The sequence below is a fragment of the Anolis sagrei genome, chromosome 3 (genome assembly GCF_037176765.1).
Source record: "Anolis sagrei isolate rAnoSag1 chromosome 3, rAnoSag1.mat, whole genome shotgun sequence".
NCBI lineage: Eukaryota > Metazoa > Chordata > Lepidosauria > Squamata > Dactyloidae > Anolis > Anolis sagrei.
The window spans coordinates 263,318,319-263,333,373 of record NC_090023.1 but is presented as its reverse complement, the minus strand read 5'-3'; the positions used below and the strand labels follow the sequence as shown (position 1 = coordinate 263,333,373).

Below are 15,055 nucleotides of genomic sequence, written 5' to 3'. Positions count from 1 at the left end.
AACACACACCCTCAGAAGCGGGCCCTGAACCCCACAAAGCCCAGCTGTTCTCTCTTCCTCTCCACCCTGGTCTGTGATGTTGGAGGAAGTCTTAGCCAATGAGAAGGCTAGGAAGCATGTCTCCTAACCAACCAGGAGAGGGAGTGGGAGGTTTGTCTAACTGCCAAACTTTGTAAAATGACCTGCATTTCTCGGTATGTTTGCTTATGCTTGTACTTTTTGAAGCAAATTTCTTTTACTTGCATCCTTTTTGGCCAAATCATATCAAACCTCTGTGGCTTGTCTTCAAGTGAGTTGGGTTTTTTTTTTGTCCTGTCCCATTCGGTTTAGCATATGCTCGCTAGGCACTGACTCTCTATCTGTGATCCTAGCTGAAATTCATAACATTGAGAGAGATACAATATAGATTTTCCCAAATTGAATGGTTCTAGGATGCACATACAAAAGGAGGTCAAGGGGGAGATTCAAAAATAGTAACTGATGGAGTTGTAAAGGTGAGTGGGTGGGCAGGCAAGTTCAACCTCGGTCTCTCTATAGAGAATGAACCCCTTATTTTCTACTTGTACTGTTGACTGCTATACAGTGCTATACAGTGCCAGATTTACCACTGTCCTTACATCTGCTTAAGCACAGGGCCCTGTTGGCCAGGGGCCCCATCTTCTTAACAAAATTATTTTTACAATAGACTTTATCTTATAGGGTGTACTTCTAAATTTGAAGGTGTTCTGTTTCAGAGCGATTCCAAACATAATGATGGAGTTGATGATGTATGGGAGTGTGCCACAAAGCAGGCAGTGTAGACCTACCAGGCCAACCTCCTTCAGGGCCCAAGTCAGGGGCATCATAACTTAACTAGCACAGGGCCTTATTTATCCTAAATCTGGCACTGCTGCTATATGTGCTTGACATGCCTCACCCGGGTATGGGCTAGAAAGTTCAAAACATTGCACTCTCATTGCTTTTAATGTTCCATAGTTCATTTAAGAAAGAGTTTTTGGATAACGTCTATTCAAATTCTGAGGGGAAGGAAGAGCCTGGCCATCTCTCCCTCTGTTAAGTACAGGCTTTCTCAGGCCCCTTCTACACTGCCATATAATCCACATTATCTTCTTTGGATTATACGAGTCTACACATATAACTCAAAGCAGATAATCTGGATTTTATATGGCAGTGTAGAAGGGACCTAAGTTCTCAGGAGGTAGAAACCATAGTTCAGATAATATGAGGGTTGAATGAAAAGTAATGCCTCCACCTTTGTTACTTGGGTTTGGATGGAAATATTTTAATAAATCAAACTCAGAAATAATCCTTAGAATGTGCTCTTTAACTACCAATATTCATTTTTCCACATAATCACCATAAGGTTAAAGAAATAAGAGATATGAATGAACTAACTTTTTTGATGAGGAAAAATACCAGAAAATCAATAAAAAGGACAGATTGGACCATTTTTTATGACTATGAAAAAAATAGAAGAACAATAGAGGCTAAGAACACATAGGTTAGACCAAGAAGTATCTAGAGAAGATCCTGAGGCTGGAGTGGAAGTCATTTTAGAACTGTTGAGGTGTGCGTGTCTTTTGGACTTTTTTCTCTTTTATTTTTAGGCCTTTTGGCCTTTTTCTTTTTCTTTTTGGTGATTGGGTTTCCTACTTTTCTATCTACTATAGTATTGTTCCCCCTCTTTCCTTGTGTTGATGTCTAAAATGTTCAATAAAAATTATTTTTTAAAAAAAGAATGTGCTCTTTAACTACCAATATTCATTTTTCCACATAATCACCAGACAATTGGATACATTTCCTCCAACAAGTTTTCTCAAGCCGTCACAGAAGAAGTTGACACTCTGTTTCCACAACCAGCGTCTCACAGTTCTCTCAACATCTTTATCAGAAGTATAATGATGTCCCCGAAGATCTTTCATTATTGGGAACAGATCAAAGTCAGGTGGTGCTAAATCTGGACTGTATGGAGGATGCCGTACAGTGGTGAGATCCAGTCTCTGAAGTTCTGCTGTGTACCATCATGCACAGATCTTCAGATACCCAAGCAAAGCAATAATGTGACCCACATTCTTGTGAAATGCTGATTATGCTTTAAATTTCTCTCTGAGTGATATGATTATCCTGAATCAATCTGTCAACCTTTTGCTTGTGAAATTCGGTGGTTGCTGTCACAGGACGTCGAACTCTCTGTTTGTAATGCAAGTCAGATGTTCCCACTGTCGCACCTCAGAGTAGAGACACCTTGCTTAGGACACCAAAGAACACACCAGCAGTAGTCTTTATGGTTTATTATAGTAAAAGATAAAAAGTTCAAAAAGGCAAAAGCATATTTTAAAAGATCAATCCAAGGTAACATAGGCAAACAAGATCCATGAAGACACAGGCAAGGCAAAGTCCCATGAGAACATGGCAAAGTCCTAAACATGAACATGAAAGCTGCAAGATAAATCCAAACTCTCTTGGTTAAAGCAGTAAGTTGCTCTGATGCTGAGGCACACTCAAACAGCCTGTAGCGTTTAATATTGTTTGGGCAACATGAAGGCGTTCCTATGACTCTCTCGCCTGCTAGCGATCCTGACTCTCCTTCGCACTTTAAATTCCAACCGATCAGCTCGATCTAAACAACCAGCTTCATCAAGGTCAATTTACTCGTTAGTGCTTTTCCCCTCATTAACTGGCTGAGAACTATCTGGCTGAGAAACGTCCTAAACATTGATGAGCATCCTTAGCTAATGAGAGCTTTCCCAATAAGGCTCTGCTTAAGAAAATAATATCAGCATGTTTCAAAACATGACAACACCCATCATCCAGTATATATATGCATGCATAGCTCTTCAAGTAGATATATAAAAAGAACTGAAGAATGTACAAATATACGACATGATATGCCTCAAGAAAACATGGCAGGAGTTAAACTCTCCATTAGACTTCGAAGCAGAAATATTGGGGTTTGATTGGGAAACAAATCATCAAGGATAAAAAGAAAAGTGCTGATATAAAGAATGAGGGAAGTTAAGAAGGTTAGGCCAACCAAGACCAGTCTTCCTTTCATCTCTTTAGGAATATGTTTTCTCCCATGTTGCCACTACTAAAACATCAAAAGAACCCACAAGTTTCAGACATTATCTATTACAAGGTAAAAATGAGAAAACTGTTGTTGCTTTCCCCCTAGAAAAATGTTTATTCAGGAAATGATTACATTTTAGGGCTGAAAGAGGCATAATCGGTTACATAGAAAGATGTTTAGTGAGAATAATTAATTTATGGATCTATTATATCATAAGAATGGAGATGAATTGTCATGGCTGATGTTGTATATGCTATGCTGTGCACCTCTGTCCTCTCTCCCTTCTTGTAGGGTAATAGAGAATAAAAGTCCCAACAAGCTCATCAAGGGAATGGAAATTTCAGTCTCCACTTGTTTCTCCCAAATACACCTTGGAATAGATAAAGTGAACTAAATGAAATGACCATCTACTCCTAGTTGATGCCGGTGTCTTCCATGTCAGGATGCACTCATGAGATTCTGGGTTACATCAATAGGGCCATGGTGTTCAAATCAAGGAAGGAATTAGTGCCACTATCTTCTGCTTTGGTCAAACTGCACCAGGAATTATGTGTCTATTTCTGGACAACACAGATGAAGGAGGACATTGAAAGGCTAGAACATATGCAGAAAATGTTGATCAAGGTGAACAAGAATCTGGAAATCAAGCCTCTTGTGCCTAGGTTTGGCCTCTGACCTGGCTGTATTCATAATTTTACCCTTTTGATAGGTAGCCAACCACTTGGGCTGCCCATGGAAATGTTATTATCAAGTGCCAATAAATACAGTGATCTAGACATAGAATTCTTGCAGCTAGAAGATGCTGACTGAATCAGTACTGTGGGCTTTTGTGTTTTTTCATGGGCCGTGGGATTTCGCAAGGTTGCTTCAGAGGCCCTTTTCTGTCTATGCCTCCAGGCTGAAAAAACATGGCTTGTGCAACATCACTCAGTGTATTTCCATAGCTAAAGGAGGATTTGAAACTTTTCGTAGAACTAGTCCAACCCTCAATTCACTGCACTGTTAGTTCCCCTATATCCATCCATAACAAGAATTCTTTCATTTGAGCAATAGGTACAATAACACCCAACAGAATGAAACAAAATTAATTTAGCATTGAGCCATGTCACAGATTTGTTAGAGGTTCTAGAGATAGAGAAGAGGTCTGGGAACATCAAATTAATTGAAGGGGAAATTTTGCTTTAAATATACAGCAATGAATAAGAAGTCGCTGTAATTATTCTTGAATGTTTTATGATTAACTATTGCGAGGAATAGCACACACTTTATAAGGGTGGGGTGGCAATGATGCGCCCCTTGCAGGTTCTTCAGTGAATTCCTTGACTCCTGGAGGAGGCTGGAAATGGAATACCCTCAGCAGGCGGGTCAAGAAGATAAATAGCTCCATCCTGGCCACATTTTCCCCCAAGCACGACCGAGGCCCTGCATGGGGAGACAAAGGCAGGGGATGAGTATATATTCAATTGAGCAAATAAGGATGAAGCGGAAAAATAGACTATAAATGCATATGGATTGATCATAGAATGATAGAACCATGCAGTTGGAAGAGGCCCCAATGGGTAAGCCCATGTCACAAAATCAAAGGACACCTGACAAATGGCTATCCAATTTCTGTTTAAAAACCTCAAGAGATGGGGACTCTGCCACTGACTTGTCTACAGACTGATAAACATTATAGAGAGTGCCAAAAATGAGAAAGCTCAAGTAGGCATTTTTTGCATTGGTATAGCCTTTGACTGGGTGGGTTGGATAGTGTTGAAATCACTAATTAAAAATATGGTTTTGGACAGGGTTTTCAACATATAATAGAACAAATATATTCAGAAAACAGGGCTAAAGTACTGAAGCCTTTAGTATTTATTTATTTATTTATTTATTTATTTATTTATTGTGTCAGACAACCTAACAGTTGTATTACATTTTTAACAGAACAAACAAACATGCATACAAAAACACAGAGTTTGCAATATTGGTATTTGATTAAATGTCCTTTGACCAGTATCTGGCCACTTGGAGTGCCTCTGGTGTTGCCGCAAGAAGGTCCTCCATTGTGCATGTGGCAGGGCTCAAGTTGCATTGCAGCAGGTGGTCAGTGGTTTGCTCTTCTCCACACTCGCATGTCGTGGATTCAACTTTGTAGCCCCATTTCTTAAGGTTGGCTCTGCATCTCGTGGTGCCAGACCGCAGTCTGTTCAGCGCCTTCCAAGCCGCCCAGTTTTCTGTGCCCAGGGAGGAGTCTCTCATTGGGTATAAGCCATTGATTGAGGTTCTGGTTTGAACCTGCCACTTTAGGACTCTCGCTTGCTGAGGTGTTCCAGCTATTTCTTGATTTAAGTCGTTGACGTGCTGGCTGATACCCAAATGAGGGATGAGCTGGAGATGTCTCTGCCTTGGTTCATAGAATCATAGAATCATAGAATCAAAGAGTTGGAAGAGACCTCAAGGGCCATCCAGTCCAACCCCCTGCCAAGAAGCAGGAATGTTGCATTCAAATCACCCCTGACAAATGGCCATCCAGCCTCTGCTTAAAAGCTTCCAAAGAAGGAGCCTCCACCACACTCCGGGGCAGAGAGTTCCACTGCTGAACGGCTCTCACAGTCAGGAAGTTCTTCCTAATGTTCAGATGGAATCTCCTCTCTTGTAGTTTGAAGCCATTGTTCCGCGTCCTAGTCTGCAAGGAAGCAGAAAACAAGCTTGCTCCCTCCTCCCTGTGGCTTCCTCTCACATATTTATACATGGCTATCATATCTCCTCTCAGCCTTCTCTTCTTCAGGCTAAACATGCCCAGTTCCCTAAGCCGCTCCTCATAGGGCTTGTTCTCCAGACCCTTGATCATTTTAGTCGCCCTCCTCTGGACACATTCCAGCTTGTCAATATCTCTCTTGAATTGTGGTGCCCAGAATTGGACACAATATTCCAGATGTGGTCTAACCAAGTTCTTTCACTATTGGCTGCTACTTCCCGGCAGATGTCAGGAGGCACAACACTGGCTAGACAGGGTAGTTTCTCCAGTGGCGTAGGGAGCAGACACCCCGTGATAATGCGGCATGTCTCATTAAGAGCCACATCCACTGTTTTTGTGTGGTGAGATGTGTTCCACACTGGGCATGCATACTCAGCAACAGAGTAGCATAGTGCAAGGGCAGATGTCTTCACTGTGTCTCGTTGTGATCCCCAGGTTGTGCCAGTCAGCTTTCGTATGCTATTGTTTCTAGCACCCATCTTGTAGGTCGAAGCACGGTCCAGAGTGACTCCCAGGTATTTCACAATCACAAGAAATTGGAAAATAGTAACTAATCTTACACCAGAAGCATGGTATGGGGAGGTATGGAACGTAGCCATAAATGATAAACTATCAATGGAAATGAGGGTATTCGGGGGGAAACTAAGAGATCAGATTTTGATGCATACTCATCAGTTTTTATTAAATATGCATTAGAGAGTGAAAATGGAAAACAATATAACCTTCTTGGTTAGGAATTTTGGGTGTGACATTTGATTGGTGGTTGATTTATAAATATATGGCAAAGGAAAGAACGTGCTTGGTGGTGGGGTTATGTGTAAGATGGCGGAGCAGCAATAACAATCTACAGCAGCTCTGGAGGAAATCTTACATCTGAAATCCTCCCCCAAGGGCAGCTCCAACGTACCCCAGCCAGGAGGGCATAAGCCCCTTACCATCCAAGGGTTTCTTTGAGCCATTGTTGCCTCCGGGATTCCGATCCTGTCCCTGTTCTCCTCTGACACGGGATCTGAGGGGAAGATGCCGCTGCCGCCATTGCCAGCGTGGAAAGCGGGTGGCAAGCAGAAAGAGCAAACGACAAGCGGGTTCCTACGGCCGTGACTGCAGCTACCATCGATCCCTGTTCTTAGAGGAGGGTGGCTCAGCGGTAGGTCGATTACTGCCTTGAGTTAACCGTCATCTCGACCCGGTGGGCAAGCTGTGGCAGCCATCCTTGGTCGCGGCAGCCGCCACCGCTGGCCTTCTGACGGGCAGCCTAATCTACGATAGCCCGCCCATTGCCCTAGCCACTAACACCTCGGCTCCACAGAAGGCCAGGCCATAGCAGGCCGCTGCTGCCACCGGCGTTGTCGCTGTTTGCATCCTGCGAAAGGCTGATTTGCGGTAGGACGACCACCATCCTGCTGATACCGCCACAATTTTTCACAAAGGCCAGCCACCACCGCTGCTGCCACCACCGTTGTTCGCTGTCATGGAGGCCTGAGCGGTGACAGGCCGACCATCATTGCTGCCACCACGGAAAGACAAATACAGCTGGCCGTCCATCGCTGCCGTTGCTGTGGTGAGTGCTGCAGAGGAAGAGCAAGCCGCAGCAGGCCCTCCTCCACCATCATCATCACCACTGCCAACTATCACCAGGCCTTTTGGGACCCGCTGCCGTCGCCGCTGCCGACTGTCACCAGGCCTTTTGGGACCCGCTGCTGTCACCACTGGGTCAAGCCAAGAAGACCGGGCTGCTTGGGAGAACACTCTCCCACCTTCATATCAGAGGTGGGGGGAGAAAGGAGATCAGGAATCACTTCATCACTGGGAGGGAGGAAGAAAAGCCCCCTTCATTGTTTTGAGCTTTTGCGGCTGCTGCCCCTTACCATCTTTTATAATTTTAGTTGTCTGCATGTGTGTGTGTGTCTCGTGTTGTTGTATGTGTGATAGGTTGTATGTTGTTGCATGTGCAGTTAATGAATAGCCAACTTCCATCCCATACTGCCCTCTCTGCTGGAAGCATACTGTGTAAACAACATTAGCCCCACAGCTGGTAAGCTCACTGGCAATTTGTGACTGTAATATCAACGACTGTCTTCATTATATGAGTTTATCATCTTTTCGTGAGTATTACCGCGCCTTTTCCTTGGACAGTCAAGAGGACTCCAGGGGGTCTGGCCAGTGGATGCTGGCTTGTATTCCACGGATCCAGGAAGCTGGACGCTTTGTGTTTAAATTGGCCCCTTTGACTGGGTGTGGCTTTAACTTAAGAAGACATCAACTCTGAGTTGTTCCAACACTATGTCACTTTAGCCTAGAGCACTTTATGAGATCTTCCTTTTATTCTGCCAGAGCCCCTACCATTAACTGGTCCCAAATCATTTATCTGTGATTAAGTTGTTGTTACAATAGCACTTTAGACATTTGTTCGAAGGCCCGACACTAGCACTTAGCTTCATTTAGAAGGTTGACAACTATCAGCACTTTATTTTTAACTGTCTACTATTTATACTATCTGCTTCCACCTATTACTGTGCAAGTGCACTTTATAACCTGGAATACTGGAGAGATCAGGAGACGCAGAGAGGAGGAAAAGCTGGGGTCCAACCATAGATAATTATACAAATGACTGCTATGAAGAGTCAACAACAAGAATGGAGAGGGGAGGGGGGAGTATTTTCAGGGGGGAGGGTTCTGCAGGCAGGGGGACCGCCATAGAGGTGGTGACAGGTAGAGGGAGACATGGGAAAGGGAGAACAAAACATCTAATTCGGTCCAAATTCTATAACAACACACTGGCAGTTTCCAAAAATACAAATAAACAACAATTCTGGCCCAAAATTTACAATAGAATATTGACAATTCCAAAAATCATTCATGATGCAACCAAACAACCTATTCGATGAAAATTGATAAGGACAGATTGGCAACACCCAAACACTCTCCTGACAAGGTACAGCTGAGGTGCCAGAATGGTGGTCCCTCCAGGTTAAAAGTGGTGCTGTTCAGTGCAAGGTCAGTGAATGGGAAAACTTCAAGATCTAATCCTGGAAGAACAAGCTGACCTTGCTTGTATCACAGAGACCTGGCTATACGAGGGGGGAGGGGTGAACCTCACTCAACTCTGTCCGCCAGGTTATTCTGTGCAGCACCAACCAAGACCTGGAGGGCGTGGAGGCAGAGTCGCGGTGGTCTATAAGTATTTTATCTCCCTGATCAGGTGCCCCATCCCACAGTCATCTTCTTCTGAGTGTATCGGCATTAGGATTGGTGACCAGCACAGGATAGGGATTCTGTTAGTGTACCAACCACCCCGCTGCACGACAGTCTCCCTACCTGAGCTAGCAGGAGTGGTCTCGGACTTGGCTTTGAACTCCCAATGGCTTTTAGTCCTGGGAGATTTCAGTGTTCATGCTGAGGCCCCTCCTTCAGGTGTGGCTCAGGACTTCATGGCCGCCATGGCAACCATGGGCCTGTCCCAATTAGTATCTGGTCCCACCCATAGTGCCAGGCACACATTGGACTTGGTTTTTTGCCAGAGATGGGATGAAGGTGACGGAGTGGAGGAGCTGACCATCGCTCCATTGCCATGGACCGATCACCACCTGATCAGGTTTATACTCACTGTGCCTCTTACCCTCCGCAGGGGTGGTGAACCCATTAGAACGGTCCGCCCCAGGAGACTTATGGATCCTAATGGTTTCTTGATGGCTCTTGGGGAATTTCCCACCTCCTTGGCTAGTGACTCTGTTGATGCTCTGGTCTCTCGCTGGGACAGTGAGATGACTAGAGCAATTGATACAATCGCTCCGGAGCGCCCCCTCTCAAGTAACCAAGCTAAACCTGCTCCTTGGTTCACTAAGGAGCTGGCAGCGATGAAGAGAAAGAAGAGGAGGCTAGAGTGTGTGTGGAGTCAGAAGCCTACCAAATCAACCCAACCATCTCTGAATACCTTTCTAAGGTCCTACGACATGGCAATAGCGGCGGCACAGAAATTATTTCTTGTTGCCAATATTGCATCCGCAAAAAACTGTCCAGCTGAACTATTCCGAGTCATCAGAGGACTATTAAATCTGCCGAAGAGCGAGATCCCTGACGACTCGGTGGCTCGCTGTGAAGCATTTGCTCGTTTCTTTGCGGATAAAGTTGCGTTGATCCAGTCTGACTTCGACGCCATGTTAACAGTGGCTGAGGATGTAACATGAGCGTCTGAGGATGTAACATAACCTGCTTGTCCGGTTTTATTGGATTCATTTCAATTGGTTCAGCTTGAGGATGTGGACAGGATCCTTGGAGAAGTGAGACCTACCACATGCATCCTAGACCCCTGCCCATCCTGGCTGATAAAAGAAGTCAGAGGGGGATTGGCTGGGTGGGTAAAGGTGGTGGTTAATGCCTCCTTAAAGGAAGGAAAGTTTCCAGCGAGCTTAAAACAAGCTGTTATAAAACCGCTGTTGAAAAAGCCATCACTGGACCCCACCCAATTCGACAACTATCGGCCAGTTTCCAATCTCCCCTATTTGGACAGTCGTGGAACGTGTGGTGGCAACACAACTCCAGGCATTTCCGGTAGACACTGATTATCTAGATCCGGCACAGTCTGGCTTTAGGCCAGGACATGAAACTGAGACAGACTTGGTCGCCTTGGTAGATGATCTTCGCCGGGAGCTTGACAGGGGGAGTATGTCCCTGTTAGTTCTGCTGGACTCTCAGCGGCCTTCGATAACGTTGACCAAGGTATCCTTCTGGGACACCTCGAGGACTTGGGACTTAGGAGTACTGCTTTCTCGAGGGACAGTCCCAGAAGGTGTTACTGGGTGACACCTGTTCGGCCCCACAACCATTGTTGTGTGGGGTCCCACAGGGATCAATTCTGTCCCGGATGTTGTTTGACATCTACATGAAGCCGCTGGGAGAGATCATCCGGAGTTTCGGACTGAGGTGTTATCTCTATGCAGATGATGTCCAAATCTGTCACTCCTTCTCACCTGTTACCAAGGAGGCTGTCCAGACCTTGAACCGGTGCTTGGCCGCTGTGTCCGACTGGATGAGAGCTAACAAATTGAAACTGAATCCAGACAAGACAGAGGTCCTACTGGTCAGTCATAAGACCGAACAGGGCATAGGGTTACAGCCTGTGTTAGACAGGGTTATACTCCCCCTGAAGACGCAGGTTCGCAGCTTGGGAGTGATCCTGGACTCATCGCTGAGCCTGGAACCCCAGGTCTCGGCGGTGGCGGGGAGAGCTTTTGCACAATTAAAACTTGTGCGCCAGCTGCGCCCGTACCTTGGGAAGTTGGATCTGGCCACAGTGGTCCACTCTCTTGTTATATCCCGAATAGATTACTGCAACACACTCTACGTGGGGTTGCCTTTGAAGACTGTTCAGAAACGTCAATTAGTCCAACAGGCAGCGGCTAGATTACTCACCAGAGCATCATACAGGGAGCATACCACCCCACTGTTATGTCAGCTCCACTGGCTGCCGATCCAGTTCCGAGCCCAATTCAAAGTGCTGGTTTTACCTACAAAACCCTTTATGGCTCCGGCCCAGCGTACCTGTCCGAACGTATCTCCTTCTACGTCCCACCTCGGAGTTTAAGATCTTCTGGGGAGGCCCTGCTCTCGGCCCCACCTTTGTCACAAGTGAGACTGGTGGGGACGAGGGACAGGGCCTTCTCGGTGGTGACCCCTCGCCTGTGGAATGCACTCCCTGGGGAAATTAGGTCATCAACATCCCTCCTCTCTTTCAGAAGGAAGTTAAAAACCTAGATATGGGACCAGGCCTTCGGGTAAGCTGGCAGATGGATAAAAGACAATGACGACCAGAGTAGGAAAGGACAATGACAATGCTGGATGGATTATGGATTTATGAATTGGCGAACATTGACCGCAAGATGATTTTACTGCTGCTATTGTATTGATTTGATTGTTTTAATTAGTTATAACTGTTGTCGCTATATTATAATTTGTATACTGTATTTTGTGAATTGTTGGACATCGAATGGTGCCTTTTGTAAGCTGCCCTGAGTCCCCCCCCCCCAGGGGGTTGAGAAGGGCGGGGTAGAAGCACTCCAAATAAATAAATAAATACATAAATACATAAATAAATTTGCTTACACTGTAGGTTGTTCATGTATGTAAATTTTTAAAAATTTAAAAAACTTTTAAAAAAATCAAAGGACTCCTGACAAATGGCTATCCAATTTCTGTTTAAAAACCTCAAGAGAAGAAGACTCTGCCACACTCCAAAAAGTATATTCCACTGTTAAATAACTCTTACCTTCAGGAGGTTCCCTCTAGTGTTTAAGTGGAATCTTTTTTCCAGCAATTTGAATTCATTGCTCCATGCCCTAATATCTAGAGCAGCAGAAAACAACCTTGCATCTCAATGTGACATCCTTTCTAATATTTAAACACACCTGTCATGACCCTCTTATTGTATCTTCCCCAGGTTAAATATAAACCTAAGTTGCCCCTCGCCAGGCTTAGCTTTCAGACCATTTTATCTAAAATGCTGCATTGCCTCTAATGCGAATTCTTGAGAGTAATTCATCTGGTCCTGGCACTTGAAGTTATTTAGATTAACCAGACATTCCTCTACTGTCTCTTGACCCATTCAATAATATATTCCCCCTATTGCATCATCGGATCAATTATGCCCAGGTTTAGTACTTTTAACCTTTTGGGAGAGGAGTGCAGTAAAGAAGGTGTTGAGTAGAATCATAGAATCAAAGAGTTGGAAGAGACCTCATGGGCCATCCAGTCCAACCCCCTGCCAAGAAGCAGGACTATTGCATTCGAATCACCCCTGACAGATGGCCATCCAGCGTCTGTTTAAAAGCTTCCAAAGAAGGAGCCTCCACCACACTCTGGGGCAGAGAGTTCCAGTGCTGAACAGCTCTCGCAGTCAGGAAGTTCTTTCTCATGTTCAGATGGAATTCCCTTTCTTGTAGTTTGAAGCCATTGTTCCGTGTCCTCGTCTCCTAGTCTCCAGTAGTTCTCCCTTTTCTCTGTCCACTGTTAACAGTTCACCAGAACCTGTATGTGGTGGCACTATCATTTCTTTGTTCTTCCTTATTCTATACACATAACCAAAAAAGCCCTTTCCATAGAGGAACATGGCCATTCCTGCCTAAAAACTCATCACTTCCACATTATTTACAAGATCATCACTGTACGTTAGGATCAGATCTAAAATAGCTGATCCCCTTGTTGCCCTTTCCATCTTCTGGATTATGAAATTGTCTGCAAGGAAGGTGAAGAATTTTTGGACCTGATATTTGTCTTTCAACAAATATCCAAATTGTTAAAATCTCACATTATTATTACACCTCCCCTTTCTGTTCCAGTAAGGCACCATCCAAATCCTCAGTTTGGTTGAGACCTGTAGTAGACTCCCACAATGACATCCAAGTAGTTTCTTTCCCCCTAAATTTTTACCCTGATGCTCTTAACCTGGCTTCCAGCATTTATGTAATGCATATATTCATCTCTTTAAACATCCAGGACATAAAGTGTTACATCCCCTCCATTCCTGTGTGGTCTATTTCTACATTACAGTCATGAGGTTCATCCTATTAGGTTTCCACCCTCTCAAGTAATCCATCAAATGCAAGTTACAAGAGAAGGGTTTCTGCCTAAACATTGGGAATAACATATTGATTGTAAAAGCTTCTCAAGAGTGGAACAGGAGGGTGGTGAACTCTCCATCATTTGAGGTCAACTAACAGAGGCTGGTATCTTTCAGCATCATTTTATTTAACGGTGCCCCAACAGCAGGCGATAATCACAGTACTTGGTTCTTTATAGGTCAGATTTTATTCCAAAATCTTCCTGAAATACTCGCCCATACATAAGCTAATTTCTTGTTGTCATGGGTCTTCAAATCAATTCTTTACAGCCAGGGTTCATCGTACCTTAGGGACCGCCTCTCCTTCTCCCATCATCGGAGGTCGCAACGACCAGCCCAACGTGACTTACTCTATATACTGGGTCCTAGAGAAGTGCACTTGGAAAGGACCAGACGCAGATGGCCTTTTTCTATTTCTGCCCCTGCCTTATGGAATTCCTTGCCACCCTATATGAGAGCCATGCGTGACTTAGGGCCTTTTACTCTAGCACCTAAGACCTGGCTTTTTACTAGAGCATTCGATCTCTGTTAATTTTCTGTATGTATGTATTTTATCTTTTACAATTTAGCTATAAATCGCCTAGAGCATTCTCGGATGGAGGGCGATTAATAAGTAATTAAATATGATGATGATGATGATGATGACATACAGTAACCCTGAGGCTAACCAATATTGGGGATTTTTGAGCAAGATTTGTTGAAGGGATTGGGTTGCCTTTGCTTTCCTCTGATATTGAGAGTCTGTGAACTGATTGAGGTCATCCAGTACTTTTACCTGTACCAAATCCCAGAAATTCTTTTCTAGCGACAAAATTTCCATCCTTGTCCAAAAAATGGTTGGGATTAAATTTGTGTGGAGTTTCCCAGTACTCATCATCAAGAAGAACAGAGCGTAGATTGTGTGCAATGTATGTCCCCTGAAAGAAAGAAACAATTAGTAGACATGTAAACACACTCTCCCTTCGAACTGAGATTCAGTGGAAATAGTCTGCCTGAGAGCCTATCATAGCCTAACCATGTATTTTGCAGTTGCTGAGATGCTTCCATACTGCAAATCTACACTCACCTAATTATATGATGGTTGTGTTACATCATTCATCTAACTCAGTGTTTCCCAATCTTTGGTCCTCCACTTGCTTTTGACTTCAACCCCCAGAAATCTCATCCAGTCTATCCTGAGTCCCTCCAGGGAGATGAGGTGGAATATAAATAAGTTTTATTATTAATTGTGGAAGCTGAAGTCCAAAACATCTGGAGCACCAAAGGTTGTAGAGGGCTCTAGCAGAGATTGACTCTTCCAGTATTTGGAGCAATCTTGGAAGGGGTTAATCTGAGGAAAGCATCACAGACTCCTGTGATTATCTGTACAGACATGCTGAAATGAGCAGTAGCTGAGATCTCATGATAATGGTATCTGGAAAAGAATAGCTCTTTGGCAGCAGATAATGATGCACCTTTTGTACCCTAGTCCTGGATCTTGACTCTACTGCCCCTGGATAGAATAATGAACTCTGACCTTGGCTCCCGTAATCCTGATCCAGACCTGAATCCTTGACTCTGAATTTTGACTTCCTGGTTTGATTTGTGGACTTGGACTTCCATTTGTACCCCTAACTATCTGGCATGA

General features: G+C 44.4%; 1 protein-coding gene across 1 annotated transcript in view; it reads right to left on the bottom strand.

Moving 5' to 3' along the window:
• Positions 1-3,881: 3,881 nt before the first annotated feature.
• LOC132770438 (cytochrome P450 2J5-like) overlaps positions 3,882-15,055 on the bottom strand; it is a 37,181-nt gene continuing 26,007 nt past the window's right edge. The window contains exons 8-9 of the mRNA XM_060767377.2: positions 14,204-14,345; positions 3,882-4,492 (exon numbers count right to left, since the gene is read on the bottom strand). Of these exons, the coding sequence (XP_060623360.2) occupies positions 4,308-4,492; positions 14,204-14,345 (327 nt within the window). The 3' untranslated portion in view covers positions 3,882-4,307. The remainder of the gene's footprint in view (positions 4,493-14,203; positions 14,346-15,055) is intronic.